This window comes from Zea mays, chromosome 8, assembly GCF_902167145.1.
Source record: "Zea mays cultivar B73 chromosome 8, Zm-B73-REFERENCE-NAM-5.0, whole genome shotgun sequence".
Taxonomy (NCBI): Eukaryota; Viridiplantae; Streptophyta; class Magnoliopsida; order Poales; family Poaceae; genus Zea; species Zea mays.
In genome coordinates, this window is record NC_050103.1 from 164,957,567 (window position 1) to 164,970,797 (window position 13,231).

Genomic DNA, 13,231 nt, shown 5'->3' on the forward strand with positions numbered 1-13,231 from the left:
TGCGAACCATGTACGTGCCAGGATCAGTTATTCACGTACACAGCAGTTACATAATATGGACATCATCACACAGTGCTCAAAATAGTATTAATAAGGGAAATAGTCGATTACATCGTACGTCTGAGACGTCCATATAGGTCTTACAATAAATCAAAGTGCAGAAAAGAAACGTAGATAACGCGGCCTTCACAGGCAGCCGACTGGGGGGTTGCCGCTAACCCACACCTAGAACTCGTCGTAGTCTTGGAACTCCTGGAAGTCTCCTTCCACAGCTTCATCTTCGCCTGAGCAGTGGTTGCAATGCTGACAACCTGGGGGGGGTTTGGTGTGTAGAGCAAGGGTGAGTACACATCAACATACTCAGCAAGTATCCTGTTTGGCTGTAGTGGACTAGCTTTATGTGGGGATAAGTCAAGCAGTTGCCTTTAGTTGGTCAGATTATTACTTACTAGTAGAAAGCCAGGTTTTAACATTAACCCAAGTTATTAGCCCAATGTATCCTTTCCAAACGGAAAGAATACCACTTACCAATACCATAATCGGAATCAGAACCATCAATCTCATTGTCACCTGTACCAAAGTATCTCTGATCAAGTATCACTAATCTCTGGAGCTCCCTTGGCCGCTCATAACCGCGAGCACGGCTGATATATCAGTTTCATAACACTCTGCAGAGGTTGTGCACTTTACCCACAAGCCGTGATTCCCTCTCTGGCCCGGGCTTGCAAGACCCTTATTCACTCCCGAGGTGAATGGCTAGGGATTCACTACGAAGCCTTTACAAAGATTCCCCGGGGCTGTAGCCACCCGTTAGGTTTCCTAAATGTACCGCACTCCTCCCCAAGGGACAAATCAACCTTGGCAGAGCGAGCCGCATACACCGAGCCCCATTGACGGCACGACGGCGAAGCGAACTACACCCCGGATCCTCTAATTATTCAGCTAAGGGCACCCCATTCCACCCTCATGGTTGCACTGTTTTCCCGGGCGGTCATCCATAGAACAGGTCCTTACGGAGAGGCACTCGAGAAACCGCTCGAGTCCCCTTAAATGCCACAAGTATAATCATAAATAAGAACGGGAAAACAACGTATCATAGATAACCACATCATGTTCATTGATTAAAGTTGAGCAATAGCATCAAACTAAGCAGTAATAATCCGACCCAAATAGGTAAACAAGGACATGGATAACAAAAAGCTAGTCAATCCTTAGGCATAAATGTGTAAAGCTGGGGGTGAATTAAATAATGAATAGGACAGAGATAGGTCAAAGGACACTTGCCTCCACCAACCGACTGCTGCTCAGGGGCTTCTCCTGCGAATTCCTCGGGCTCTTCGACCGGATCGTTCTCTATGCGAGCGCAAACATACATACATCCATCCACATATTTAATACAAAAGAACAGTACACCATACAAGGGAACAAATAAAGCGAATATGCATCAAGTATGACATTTGACATTGCATTTGTTATGGTTAGAAAGAAACGGGAAAAGGGTCTCGCAGGGGGTTAAATCTTATGCACTAACGATCAATTACAATTGGTTCTTAACAAAAGACTTCTGTTACATATACACTAATGGAAACCTAATCATTTTAAGTTGATCAACATTGCACGAGATAAACAATTAACTACATGAATCAATTAGTATAACGGAATTTTAAATTAAACTTCCTATTTCAATGGCATGAACAATGATTAGCCTACCTAAAATAAAATAGCTATGAGCGCAGAAAGTAAATAAAATAAAATAAAAAAATAAAAAAAACAGAGGGGGGGCGGTTGAACCGGCCCTAGGGGCGGTTGAACCGGGGACGCGCAGGGGGGCGGCTGGGCTGGCCAGGGCGGCCGAGCCGGCCGAGCGGCCAGGGGGCGCGGCCAGGGCCAGGCGGGCGCGCGGCCAGGGCGGCCAGGCGGGCGCGGCCAGGCGGCCAGGCGGCCAGGCGGGCGGACGGCTGGGCGGCCAGGGGGCCAGGCGGGCGGACGGCTGGGCGGCCAGGGGCGCGCGGCCAGGGGCCGGCTGGGGCGCGGCCAAGGCGGTGGCCGAGGAGAGAGGAGGGGGAGGGGGGAGGGAGGAGGGAGAGAGGGAGGAGGGGGGCTCACCGGCGAGGGGCGGCCGACGGCGAGGGCGGCGGCCGGCGCTAGGGCAGGGGGCGGGTAGGGGCGGCGGCTAGGGAGAGAATGAGAGAGAGGGAAAATAAGAGGGAGAGGGAGAGGGTTTAGGGAAAAAGGGGAGGTGGGGGGGCGGTTGGGCCTTTTTGGGCCCAAGAGGGGGCGCCAGGGGCGGCTGGGCCGGCCGGGGTTGGCCCACGGCGCGGGAGAGAGAGAAAAAGAGGAGAGAGAAAGAGAGAGAAAAAGAAAGAAAAGATCTTCTCCTCATTTTCGAAATCCGATCTTTCTACATGAATGCATTTGCACTTTCAAAGCAATCAAAAGAAATGCAAGGTTCGGCATGGTGCATCAAACAACATAAAGTATTTAGGGTTTTTCTTTACACGGGAATTCCAAACCGAATCCCGCTAAAACTTTGGAAAAGGTCAAGGTTTAGCGAGGGGAAAAAGAAAAAGAAAAGGTAACGCCCGAATTTTGGCGAGTAAAGAAAAGAAAAAATTCAACTGCAAAATTCGGGGCGTTACAAACGGGAAGAGAACTTCTGGCAGGCTGAGCACGACCTCGTGACTCGATTTGTGGCGCAGATTAGAGCGGGCCAGTAGAAACCTTGACGGATCACCTTGGCAGCGAGGGCCCTAGGCCCCGAGTGAGAGCCACAAGTGCCGCTGTGGACTTCACGCAGGATCTGGAGGCCTTCGGTCTCTGTGACACATTTGAGCATGGGTTGACTGATCTCTTTCTTGTATAGCTGGCCCTCAATAAGTGTGAAGTCCCGGCTTCAGTGTTTGAGGCGCTTGGCCTCGTTGACATCACCTGGATGGTAATATCCTTGCAATAACAGGGTTATTGGGGCCCGCCAGTCTTCGGCCATGATGAGGTTGACAATGCGATGGCCCTCGGCGTTGGTGGTTATTTGCAGACCCTCTGGGCTGCGGATGGCTGGTGTGCCAATGATGTGGTAGAACACGTCGAAGGGCAGGGCTTCGCCTCTGGCTGCTGCTTTGGCTAACGCGTCGGCTTCTTCGTTCCTAGCGCGGTCCACATGCTGCAGGGTGAAACACTTGAATTGTTTCTCAAGACTGCGAACGGCCGTAAGATACTGCAGAAGTGCAGGGTCTTTTGCTGAATAGTCTTTTTCGATCTGGCCAGCAACGAATTTGGAGTATGTCTTGATTATGCAGGTGGTCACACCGAGTGCTTTCAGCTTACGAAGGCCCAGGATAACGGCTTCGTATTCTGCTATGTTATTTGTGCACCTGTCGGATTCTAGAGCGAAGCTGAGGCGTGCCGCGTATCTGTGCTTGATGCCGGTGGGTGATGTGATAATTGCAACCGCGCATGCCCCCGCATGGCACCATGTGCCGTCACAGTGGATGGTCCACACCTTCTCTGAGGGCTCTTCTTGCTGCCGTGCTGGCCCTATCCAGTCGACGATGAAATCTGCAAGGACTTGTGACTTGATTGCTGTCCTTGGCTCGAAGGTGATGTGGTATTCAGAGAGTTCAGCTGCCCATTTGGCGATACGGACGGATGCCTTCGGATTTCTGAATAATTCGCCGAGCCCCCTGTCCGTGGTGACCCGCACCTTGAACGCTTCAAGGTAGTGGCGCAACTTGTGTGATGCCATGACGACTGCGTAGGCAATTTTTTCCAACTCCGTCATGTTGCATTTGGAAGTCGTGAGGACTTCGGAGACATAATAAACTGGACACTGCCGAGTTGTGCCCTCTCTATTCTGCTCTTGGACCAACGCTGCGCTGACTGCGTGTGGCGAAGCTGCGACGTAGAGCAACAGAGGTAGAGAGGGGTCGGGGCTCGTAAGGGTTGCCAACTCTGACAGGTGCTGTTTGAGTGATGCGAAGGCTGCCGCTTGCTCTGGTCCCCATGCAAAGTCTTTTGCGCCGCGTAGCGTCTTGAGGAAAGGTAGGCTTCGCTCTGTGGACTTGGAGATGAATCTGTTGAGGGCAGCCAATCTGCCTGTCAGACGTTGGACATCTCTGGCTGACTGCGGAGGCGTCATGTTGATGATAGCCTGGATCTTGGTCGGGTTGGCCTCGATCCCGTGGTGCGACACCAGGTAGCCCAATATCTTCCCCTGGCGAACACCGAAGACACACTTCTCGGGGTTTAGGCGAAGTCGTGCGTCCCGCATGTTCGCGAATGTTTCTGCGAGGTCAGCCAGATGATCCTCTTTGTTTTTGCTGGCGACGACGATGTCGTCCACATACGTGAAAATGTTTCGGCCTACTTGGCTCTCGAGCACTGTTTTGGTGAGGCGAGAGAAGGTGGACCCAGCGTTCTTTAGTCCCTCCGGCATTCTGATGAAGCAATATGTGCCGAAGGGTGTGATGAAACTGGTACTGACCTTGTCTTCCTCCTTCATGTATATTTGGTGATAGCCAGAGAAGCAGTAAAGGAGTGACATGACTTCGCATTCGGCCACACTATCGACGATCTTGTCGATCCGAGGCAGCGGGAAATTATCCTTGGGGCAGGCCTTGTTGAGGCTGGTGAAATCGATGCACATCCGCCACTTGCCACTCTTCTTTTGCACCATGACTACGTTAGCGAGCCACATAGGGTAGGCGACTGGTTCAATGAAATTGGCCTCAAGCAGGCGGTGTACCTCAGCTTTGGCGGCTTCTATTTTTTCATCAGACATTTTGCGTAGCCTCTGCTTCTTCGGCCGCACCGAAGGGTCGATGCCCAGACTGTGTTCAATGATAGTGCGACTTACTCTGACCAGGTCGAGGGCAAACTAGGCGAAGACGTCCTTATTTCTAGAAAGACAGGAGATGAGTCTCTCCTCGTCTTGCGAAGTCAGGTTTTCGCTTATGATGACCGTTTGCTTGGGCGTTGCCTGGTCAAGGGGAATTGTCTTCATTGGCGATTGGGCGGGTAGCCTCGGGGACTTCGCGCTGCGTCGTAAGGCAGTGTACGTTCTGTTGCCCTAGAACGAAGTCTCTTTCAATGTTGCGCGCGGTCTGCTGGTTGCCATAGACTATGATCACGCCTTGCGAACCCGGGATTTTCATGCACAGGTAAAGTCCGTGAATGGCCGCTTCAAACTTGTTGATGGAGCCCCGGCCCATTATGGCGTTGTATGGGTATACCATGTCGATGATGTCGAAGGTGACCTGCTCACTTCGTGCATTGGGTGCTACACCGAAGGACAAGGGTAGCTCTATCTTGCCCACAGGAAAGGTGCCCTTGCCGCCGAAGCCATATAAGGGGTTGTCCGAAGGCTTAAGTAAACTGTGGCTGATGCCCATGCAGTCAAAGGCGTGGAGGAAAATGATGTCCGCCTGGCTGCCATTGTCAACTAAGACTTTGTGCAGGTCCCAGCCTGCCACACTGCAGTTGATTACCATGGCGTCAATGTGGGGTGCGCTACGCAGGTCGACATCTCTGGCGTCGAAGGTCAACAGCACGTGGGACCACTTCGTTTGCACGACTGGGCCGGTGACGACGACGTGGTTGATGCTGCGATAGTGGTCCCTCTCCTGTCGCTTCGTGTCGAAGTCGACGTTGGACCCCCCCAGTGATCATGTGAATGACTCCGTGATACAGCAGATCAGCGAAGTCTTCTTGTTTTGGTGCTTGGGGGTGATTTGAGTGGTGGATATTTGGCTGATGCGGGTGCGGAGGCGGGAGTGGAGGTGGTACGACTTGTACCTCCTAGTGGTGTTGGTATGCGTGGTTAGGTGGATGCTGAGTGGGGCCGTTGTTGTATGGTTGTGGGAGGTGGTGTTGATATGTGTGCGTGACAACTCTTGGGTTGTCGGCTGGTTGCGCCCGAGACATCCTGTCCCTGGTGGCCTTCGTTTCCGGGCAGTCCCTTGTTGGGTGCGCGCAGTCTTCGCCGTGAAACAGGCAGTAAAATCTACACGGCTGCTGCGCCCGTCCTCGGCCCCGACCACGAGTGCCATTGCCACGGCCCTAGGGGATAATCTTGACGGCGAGGGGCCTCACCAGCGGGGTGGTGGTTGGCAATGTTATGCACATGCCGCTGACTGCGGCTGTCCCGACCGGAGTCTGACTGTGAAGGTCTTGTCCATGTTCGGCTGGACTACGGAGCGTCCTTGGGTTTCCTCTGGGACTCGACCTTGCGCTGGTGGAGCTCTTCGGATCTGACATATTTTTCAAACAGCTGATAGAGCTCTTGGAGGTTCTTAGGTGGGTCCCTGATGCAGTGGCTGTAAAGGACGCCAGCCCGAAGGCCACTGATGGCGTAGTGAATGGCAATTTGGTCATCGACCGAAGCCAGTTGTGACTTGAGAGTCAAGAACTTGCGGTAGTACTCCCGCAGGGTTTCTTTCTCCAGTTGCTTGCAGAGTGACAGTTCGGCCAAGGCATCGGTGTCTGGGCGGTACCCTTGGAAGTTGAGTAGAAATTTGTCCCGGAGACTTCTCCAGGAGTCGATGGACAGCAGGGGCAACCTGGTGTACCAGGTTAGGGTCGGACCTTCGAGGGCGATGATGAAGGACTTGGCCATCGTGGCGTCGTCCCCCCCAGATGATGTGATAGTGACTTGATAGCTCATGATGTACTGTGCTGGGTCGGTGCTGCCGTTGTACTTAGGGTAGGTCCCTGCCCTGAAGTTGGCGGGCCATGGTGACACTTGCAGTTGAGGCGCCAGGGGACTCCACTCATCAAGGTACTTAACGCCTTGGAATGCTGCGGCGTGCGGGATGACGGGTCCGCGCTGAGGAATGAATAGGTCTCCGATTGGCGCGCGCTGTTGGAGGGGCGGGCCGTGCTGCAGATCATGTTGGCCTTCGCGCTGCATGAGCGCAATCTCTTGCTCGAGTTCCTAAGCCCTCTGCTCCTCGTCTCGTATCATCTGGCGCACCTTGGCCTGTGCGGAAACACGTTGGCGCTTGGCCTCGAGGATTTCTTTCTGCTTCTGGAGGTTGCGGTTCTTGGTGCGGAGGGCCCGCAGCTGTAGCTGTTCTTCTGCTGAAACGCCGATGACTTCGCCGTCCTCTGTGGCGTCCTCGCCCTCTAGCGGAGCGAAGCCTAGGGGTGGTTCCTATGGCTGTCCTCTGGAGCTGCAGGTGCGGAGACTGCCCTCGGGAGTTGGTTGGTCGTTGCGCTGTCTCTTGCTGACGGTGTCGTCTTCGCAGGCTTCTTGGTGGGTGTTGTCTGCAAGGGCCTTGCCCTTTTTCTCGGCTAGCAACGCTGCCTTCGCTGCTTTGTCAACGGACGGGGCTGCCTTCGAGCTAGCTCTCTTGGGTGCCATCGTGGGTGGTTTTTTCGTAGCACGAACGGTGGCCGCCAAATGTTGGAACTTGCTCTCCTGGGCAAGATGATCCAACGGGGGAGTGAAAGGAATGCAAACAAGGTTTTAACTCGAGATGGCGATTGCTCTGTTAATCCAACCTCTCAAGGGCACTGTACGGGGGTATTTATAGGTGCCTGAGCGCCCAACGTCTTGAAGTAAAGACGCATGTGCCCTCAGGCACCTGGACTATCCCCGGAATATTCCCATAAGGGAGGGTTACAGACTGTCATTACAGAAAAGCCATTACAAGTCAGGCCCGTAACACACTTCTCTGTGCGGGGCCTGTTACAATGGGCTGAATCTCACGTGGGCCTCCGGGTTGGGTGAGGACGTGGTACGGGGCGACCTCGTCGTAGGCCTTCGTCTTGCAATGTAGAAGACGAAGGGTGGGCCCCCGGTCGTTTTGCCTCCGTTGGTGCAGCGAGATTGGCGAAGGGTAGCGTCTTCGCCTTCGCCCCAACAGTGAACATGCAGTCTGAGAACTTGGGTGCGTCTATCTACTAGAAGATATGTACGGAAATCCTGTCACAAGTTGCTTACTATTACTTTTCACAACACCCATATGTACTCCGTGTGGTGGTGTCAACGGTAGAGAGCGGCAAAATGAGAAATTTTTCGTCATCTATACATGAGAGTATAGATGACAACGGTCTATCGGGGAATAGCCCCGTCTCAGTTCTAGTGGCGAAAAATTTTACCCACTAGAATCTCTAGGAACCTCTTTCCCATCCACGTTTTCCGAGGGGATAAATTCTGACAGGGATCCCGTCTCGTCTTAGGGCTCGTTTGAAGTGGAGGATTTTTTTTCGTTTCATGTGTTTTTCGTGTAAAAATGAACTCATTTTCTATTTACATACCATAGGAGATGAAAGCTTCCCTTTTCCATTCTGTAAAAGCTAGTTTGGGAGTAAAAAACCGGAGAGGATTAGATGTGCTAAAATCTTATTCTTATTCAAAATTGAATAAGCAGAGGATTTTATCCTCTTTAACCCCCTCCATTTTTATGGCTCTCAAACTAGACATAATAAAAAAATTTACCCCGGAGAATTGAGGATGGAGGTCATTGCCATCTCCGTCTTGGAGGCTGGCTGAGACAGGTTGAAGTGAGGGCGACCAGCAACAAGAGGAATACACGCATGAGTTGGAGCAATAATCGTTGCTACGTGTCACAATGAAAATCTAAACAATTTTGATGAATCGACCGATAACAAGACATACAATTTAATTTTATCTTTCTTGAAACGCACTACAAAATACGCAAACATTTCGTGCACATTTTGCTCTTACGAGTGAGTGTTTAGGAAGACTAGTTTGACATGTCTACCAATCGATATGGGTTTGTTTAGAAGAACGATAATGATGGGCTAAAGTCAAACAAGGTATAAAAGTCACGTGAGATATCTCACTATTCATAATTACTTCCTCCATCTTAAATTACAAGCCACTCAATCTTTTTTACCAGAAGTCAGAGTATCTTAAGTTTGACAAATTTATATAACAAGACAATGTTATTTATGGTACGAAATTAGTATTATTAAAGTTTTTTATCAATTGTATTTTTATAGCATACAGATTTTTATACCATAAGTATCTGTAATATTTTCTATAAGTTTGATCAAATCTGAGATGTTTTGATTTTCTAAAAAATATAAAATAGCTTATAATTTAGAACGGGGAGATTAGTTCACCCACAAACAAAAAGAATAATGAACGTAAGCACCATTCAAAGTAGATGATGGTTACAAATTTACATCACATATTAATTAGCTACAACGCTGGTACGCAAGACGAAAGCTTTTCTTTTCCGAAAAAAATCCGTGACGAAAGCTTGTGGATGCAAACGGAAAGGTCCCCGCGTACGTGTGGCTTTTTCCCACCCTGCCTCTCTGCTCTTCCCAAGCTCCATCCCCTTGCTCTCACCACTGAAATGAGCGGCGGCGGCGGCCTTGGGTCCGGCTGCTCGTACCAGAAGTTCGTCCACTTCGCGCTGGAGCAGACCCGCCACCGCTCCACTCTCGTCCCCCACCCGTCCCAGGTTCTTGCTCGCCCCAACTACTTACTCTCATATACGTTCTTCAGCTGCCTGACAGCCTGAGCTACTAGCTATGGGCTCCCGTTTCTTCCATTGAAGGGGAGCTCTAGCTCTGGATTCATGGAGATTTTGATACAATTACTGTTCCAACTTGCCACATGCCACCGCATCTACGAATAGTGAGAAAAGCTCTGCTGGTTTTTCGTGGCTGCTCATGTGAGAATGTCCTCCCTTAAGCTTAGCAGGATCGTTCAAACAGAGCTAGATGCTCCTAGTAGCTGCTTTGGAAAAGTTTGGGATGAACCTTTTGTGCTTGATCTCAGTCTGATTGTGCATGCTCCTACCATCAACGAATCCATTGCTCTGTAACCTGGAAATCAGTCTGCTTGTTTGTAGATAGGTTAATCTAGAAGTTTGTTTTTTAGTCATTTTTTACATACCGGCATAGTACTGATCTGACTGGGAAGTTTTTTTTTTCTTTACCTGTTTACTTTTTTCGGTAATGGAAGCCTTTGCAAAAATTCAAGACAGTTGCACTGAGAGCAACTCCAATAGTTCTCTAAAAGACTTCCTAAATCAATAATTTAGGTAGTTAACATGAAAACTATTCTCCAACAATTCTCCAACAGTTTTCTAAATGAACTTTCTAAATTTAACAACTTGTCATCTAACCTCATTTTCTCTCTACATTTAGCAACCATTTAACAACTCCCTAAACAAAAATGTTGACTGCATTATATAGTTTTTGTGACTTATTTTTTATGTGGATAAATACAAAACAAAATTACAACATATATTTAGAGAACTATTGGAGAACTCACATTTTTTTTACTCCAAAAGCCATTTAGCAACTTCTTAAATCTGTGATTTAGAGAGCTAAAATTTACATAACTATTGGAGTTGCTCTGAGAGCGATAAGACACGATCATCTTGAACACGCCACGATCTCTGTAACAGGATGCACACAGCCCATAGAGAAGTGTTTCAAAGAGCACAAACAGACTATTGTTAGTTTTAAGGGGTGTTTGGTTTCTAGAGACTAATTTTTAGTCCCTCCATTTTATTATATTTTAGTTCCTAAATTGCTAGATACAATATTTGACAATTTAGGAACTAAAATAGAATAAAATTGAGGGACTAAAAATTAGTCCCTAGAAACCAAACACTCCCTTATTCTGCAGTTGTCGGTCATCTTTGTCATTCTCCTGTTAAATGCCTGTCCACATATGTTCTTTGCGAGTTTGCAACAGAGCTGAGCTGACCTTTTTTTTCATTACTCTTCCAGGAAAAGTTCAGGTTCATAAAAGCAAATGAGGATAACACCGTTCTCAATGCCTTGTCATTCAGCACTTCCAAAATTAGACTGCTTCGGAGCTTGACAATTGAGCAAAAAAACTCGGTTCAGGTACTTGGTCTGTTTTTGGTGCTCTTAGATTCTTCTTGACCTTTACTACTCTACATAAATCACCCTAGAAAAAATTATGAACTTGCAGATTTAATAACATATTAGAAACTGTCCCTGAGTCACGGCATAGTTGACATGTGACTTCAGAATTGGGAAATCATGCTTTCTTGGTTCTTCTAACTCGAAGACATTATGTTAAATAAAATAGAATAAATGCTTTTGAGTTTCCATGCTTACAGACATGCACCTTGGATAAGGATTTATTAATTCAAATTCTAACGACCTGGGGAGTGATGCTACTTCCCCTGAAACCTTTTCATCTCAGGTGGTGGTGTTTCAGCGTTTTCCTTGAATTTTGTTCCAAGTAATTTGGAACATCTGTTTCACTCGTATCATTGCAAGTTTACCTACAATACAAGAGGAACATAGGGGGTGTTTGGTTACACCCCGCTAAAATTTAGCACATGTCCCATCGAATGTTTGAACCTCCGTTCCGGGTATTAAATGTAGTCGGATTATAAAACTAATTTGTCAGCCGAAGATTAAAAGACGAGACGAATCTAGTCCAGTTGGTTGGGTCTATATTTCATACTCCTATTTAAAAGTCAAACGCTTGATGTGACCTGGACTAAACTTTAGCAGGAGCAACCAAACACCCCCATAGTTTTTTTTGGTCTCTGACATTATTACTCTGAACTCTATGACTGCAGTTATAACAGCACCCTGTGTTGGCTTGTTGGGTTCTCGTTTTAGCGTTATAGATAGATAAAGTTCTACTGCGCATTGTCGCTTATTGTTGATGGCCCAAACTGTGGTGGCATATGTTCTAGCACTTATAAAGCACGTTCTAATGCAGGTTCTTGATTTTGCTGCCTTCTCAAGACCTGAATACGACCTTCCTATATTTTGTGCCAATGCCTTCTCATCCCCTGCACGGAGTATTGTTGTCTTGTAAGTGTCCGAAACTGGTCTTGCTGCAAACAAAATTGATACTACTTAACACAAGACACCTCAACGATTATTTGTACTTTTAGGGACCTCAACCCTTTGTATGATACCACTGAACACAAGGATTACAGGGAAAAATACTACAGGGCTTTGATGCCCCTTGTACACAAGTACAGTGAGGTACTTTGATCTGGTCCTTCCCCCAGAACATGACACTTTCAGGAACCTCAAACCTCCCTCTATTTACTTTACTTGTAGCTCCATGTCTTTAATAGATGAAATGCAGCTTCTGCCCTGGGGTGGCAAGATTACAAGTGAGTCGCTGAGATTCTTCTCTCCCATTGTTATCTGGACGGTATTCGAGCCAAGCGAAGCCAACCACCAAGCTCTATACTCGGCCTTCGTGGATTACTATATGGTGTGCACCTTTTTTTTGTCTTTAAATTCTATCTGTGCTGGTACTGATTCCCTTTGTTCTCGACATGCAGGTCTGGCTTGAGTTCATGGACGGAGCAGTTCGCGAAAGTAGCAAAGAAAAAATCGACCGCAATAGAGAAGCGCAACATAAATATCTCACATGGAGAGCAGAGAAGGTTTGGTCGATCTTCCACAAGAAAAGAATCGTTTGTTCCATGCAATAAAAGATCGTATTACATACTTGATTGTACTATTGAATTCCTGTTGCTTACTAGCAGTTCATTACCAAAGAAACAAAACAAAATACTGTTGCTTAGCTGGTGTCCTAGTTCCTTGTGTATACATGAAATACAACCTGTACCCTGCTTTCTTGATCATTTTTCAGGATCCTGGGTACCCGCTGCTAAAGAAGTTGATCGGTGAGAGTGGTGCCAAGGTTGGTGGTCACTTCCTTGCAATCAGTGAAACAGCTAGATCAGCTGTTACTCTTGGACCGTTTCTGTGGTGTTCTTTTGAGCTATAATATAGTCGCCCCCACTGCAGGACCTGGTGAGGGAGTTCCTCTTCGAAGGAGTTGGCTCGCTCGGAACCAAGTCGTTTCTGGAGTATTTCGCCGAGTACGCGCAAGAGGACGGGACGGTGAACAAGAAGCGGAGCATGGCGGGGAAGTCCTTTGGAACCCGACCTTGGGACGCCCACGGACTGTTCGTCGGCGACGCTGTGGATGGATAGCGGCCAAGCGGGGGCTGTTTTGCTTCTACATAAGCAGTTTCATCTCAATCCCCGTTGTTTATTCACGGAGGACTTGCGTAGTGGTTTCAGTTGTTGTTTCAAGTGGTTTTGCTTCGGCAAAAGTACTGGACGGTTTTGCTGGCTCAGGTTTCAGATCATCTTCAACCTTTCCCCATGGCATTCCATGCGAGGCCGGCTACAATTTCTGTTGTCTCTTTACTTCTTTTATAGCATTGTTCATCATCTTTTTCGTTGTCCGGTGACTTGGCTTTGGTTGCTGCCGCTGCTCGGTCGGTGG

The 13,231-nt window shown here is 48.4% G+C and overlaps 1 protein-coding gene across 1 annotated transcript; it reads left to right on the forward strand.

Moving 5' to 3' along the window:
- Positions 1-9,278: 9,278 nt before the first annotated feature.
- On the forward strand, positions 9,279-12,933 carry LOC542164 (elongated mesocotyl 1). The gene is made up of 8 exons (NM_001111786.1): positions 9,279-9,434; positions 10,717-10,836; positions 11,693-11,787; positions 11,871-11,964; positions 12,071-12,202; positions 12,273-12,377; positions 12,587-12,637; positions 12,745-12,933. Exons 1-8 carry the CDS (start codon positions 9,327-9,329, stop codon positions 12,931-12,933), a joined length of 894 nt encoding a protein of 297 aa, NP_001105256.1. The 5' UTR covers positions 9,279-9,326.
- Positions 12,934-13,231: the final 298 nt, after the last annotated feature.

What these genes read in the sequence shown, in the direction of transcription:
- LOC542164 (NM_001111786.1), top strand. Translation starts at nt 9,327, where the DNA reads ATGAGCGGCGGCGGCGGCCTTGGGTCCGGCTGCTCGTACCAGAAGTTC. An exon ending in AGCAAAAAAACTCGGTTCAG is followed by an intron (nt 10,837 to 11,692) that starts GTACTTGGTCTG and finishes GTTCTAATGCAG; the next exon opens with GTTCTTGATTTTGCTGCCTT. An exon ending in TCGGTGAGAGTGGTGCCAAG is followed by an intron (nt 12,638 to 12,744) that starts GTTGGTGGTCAC and finishes CCCCCACTGCAG; the next exon opens with GACCTGGTGAGGGAGTTCCT.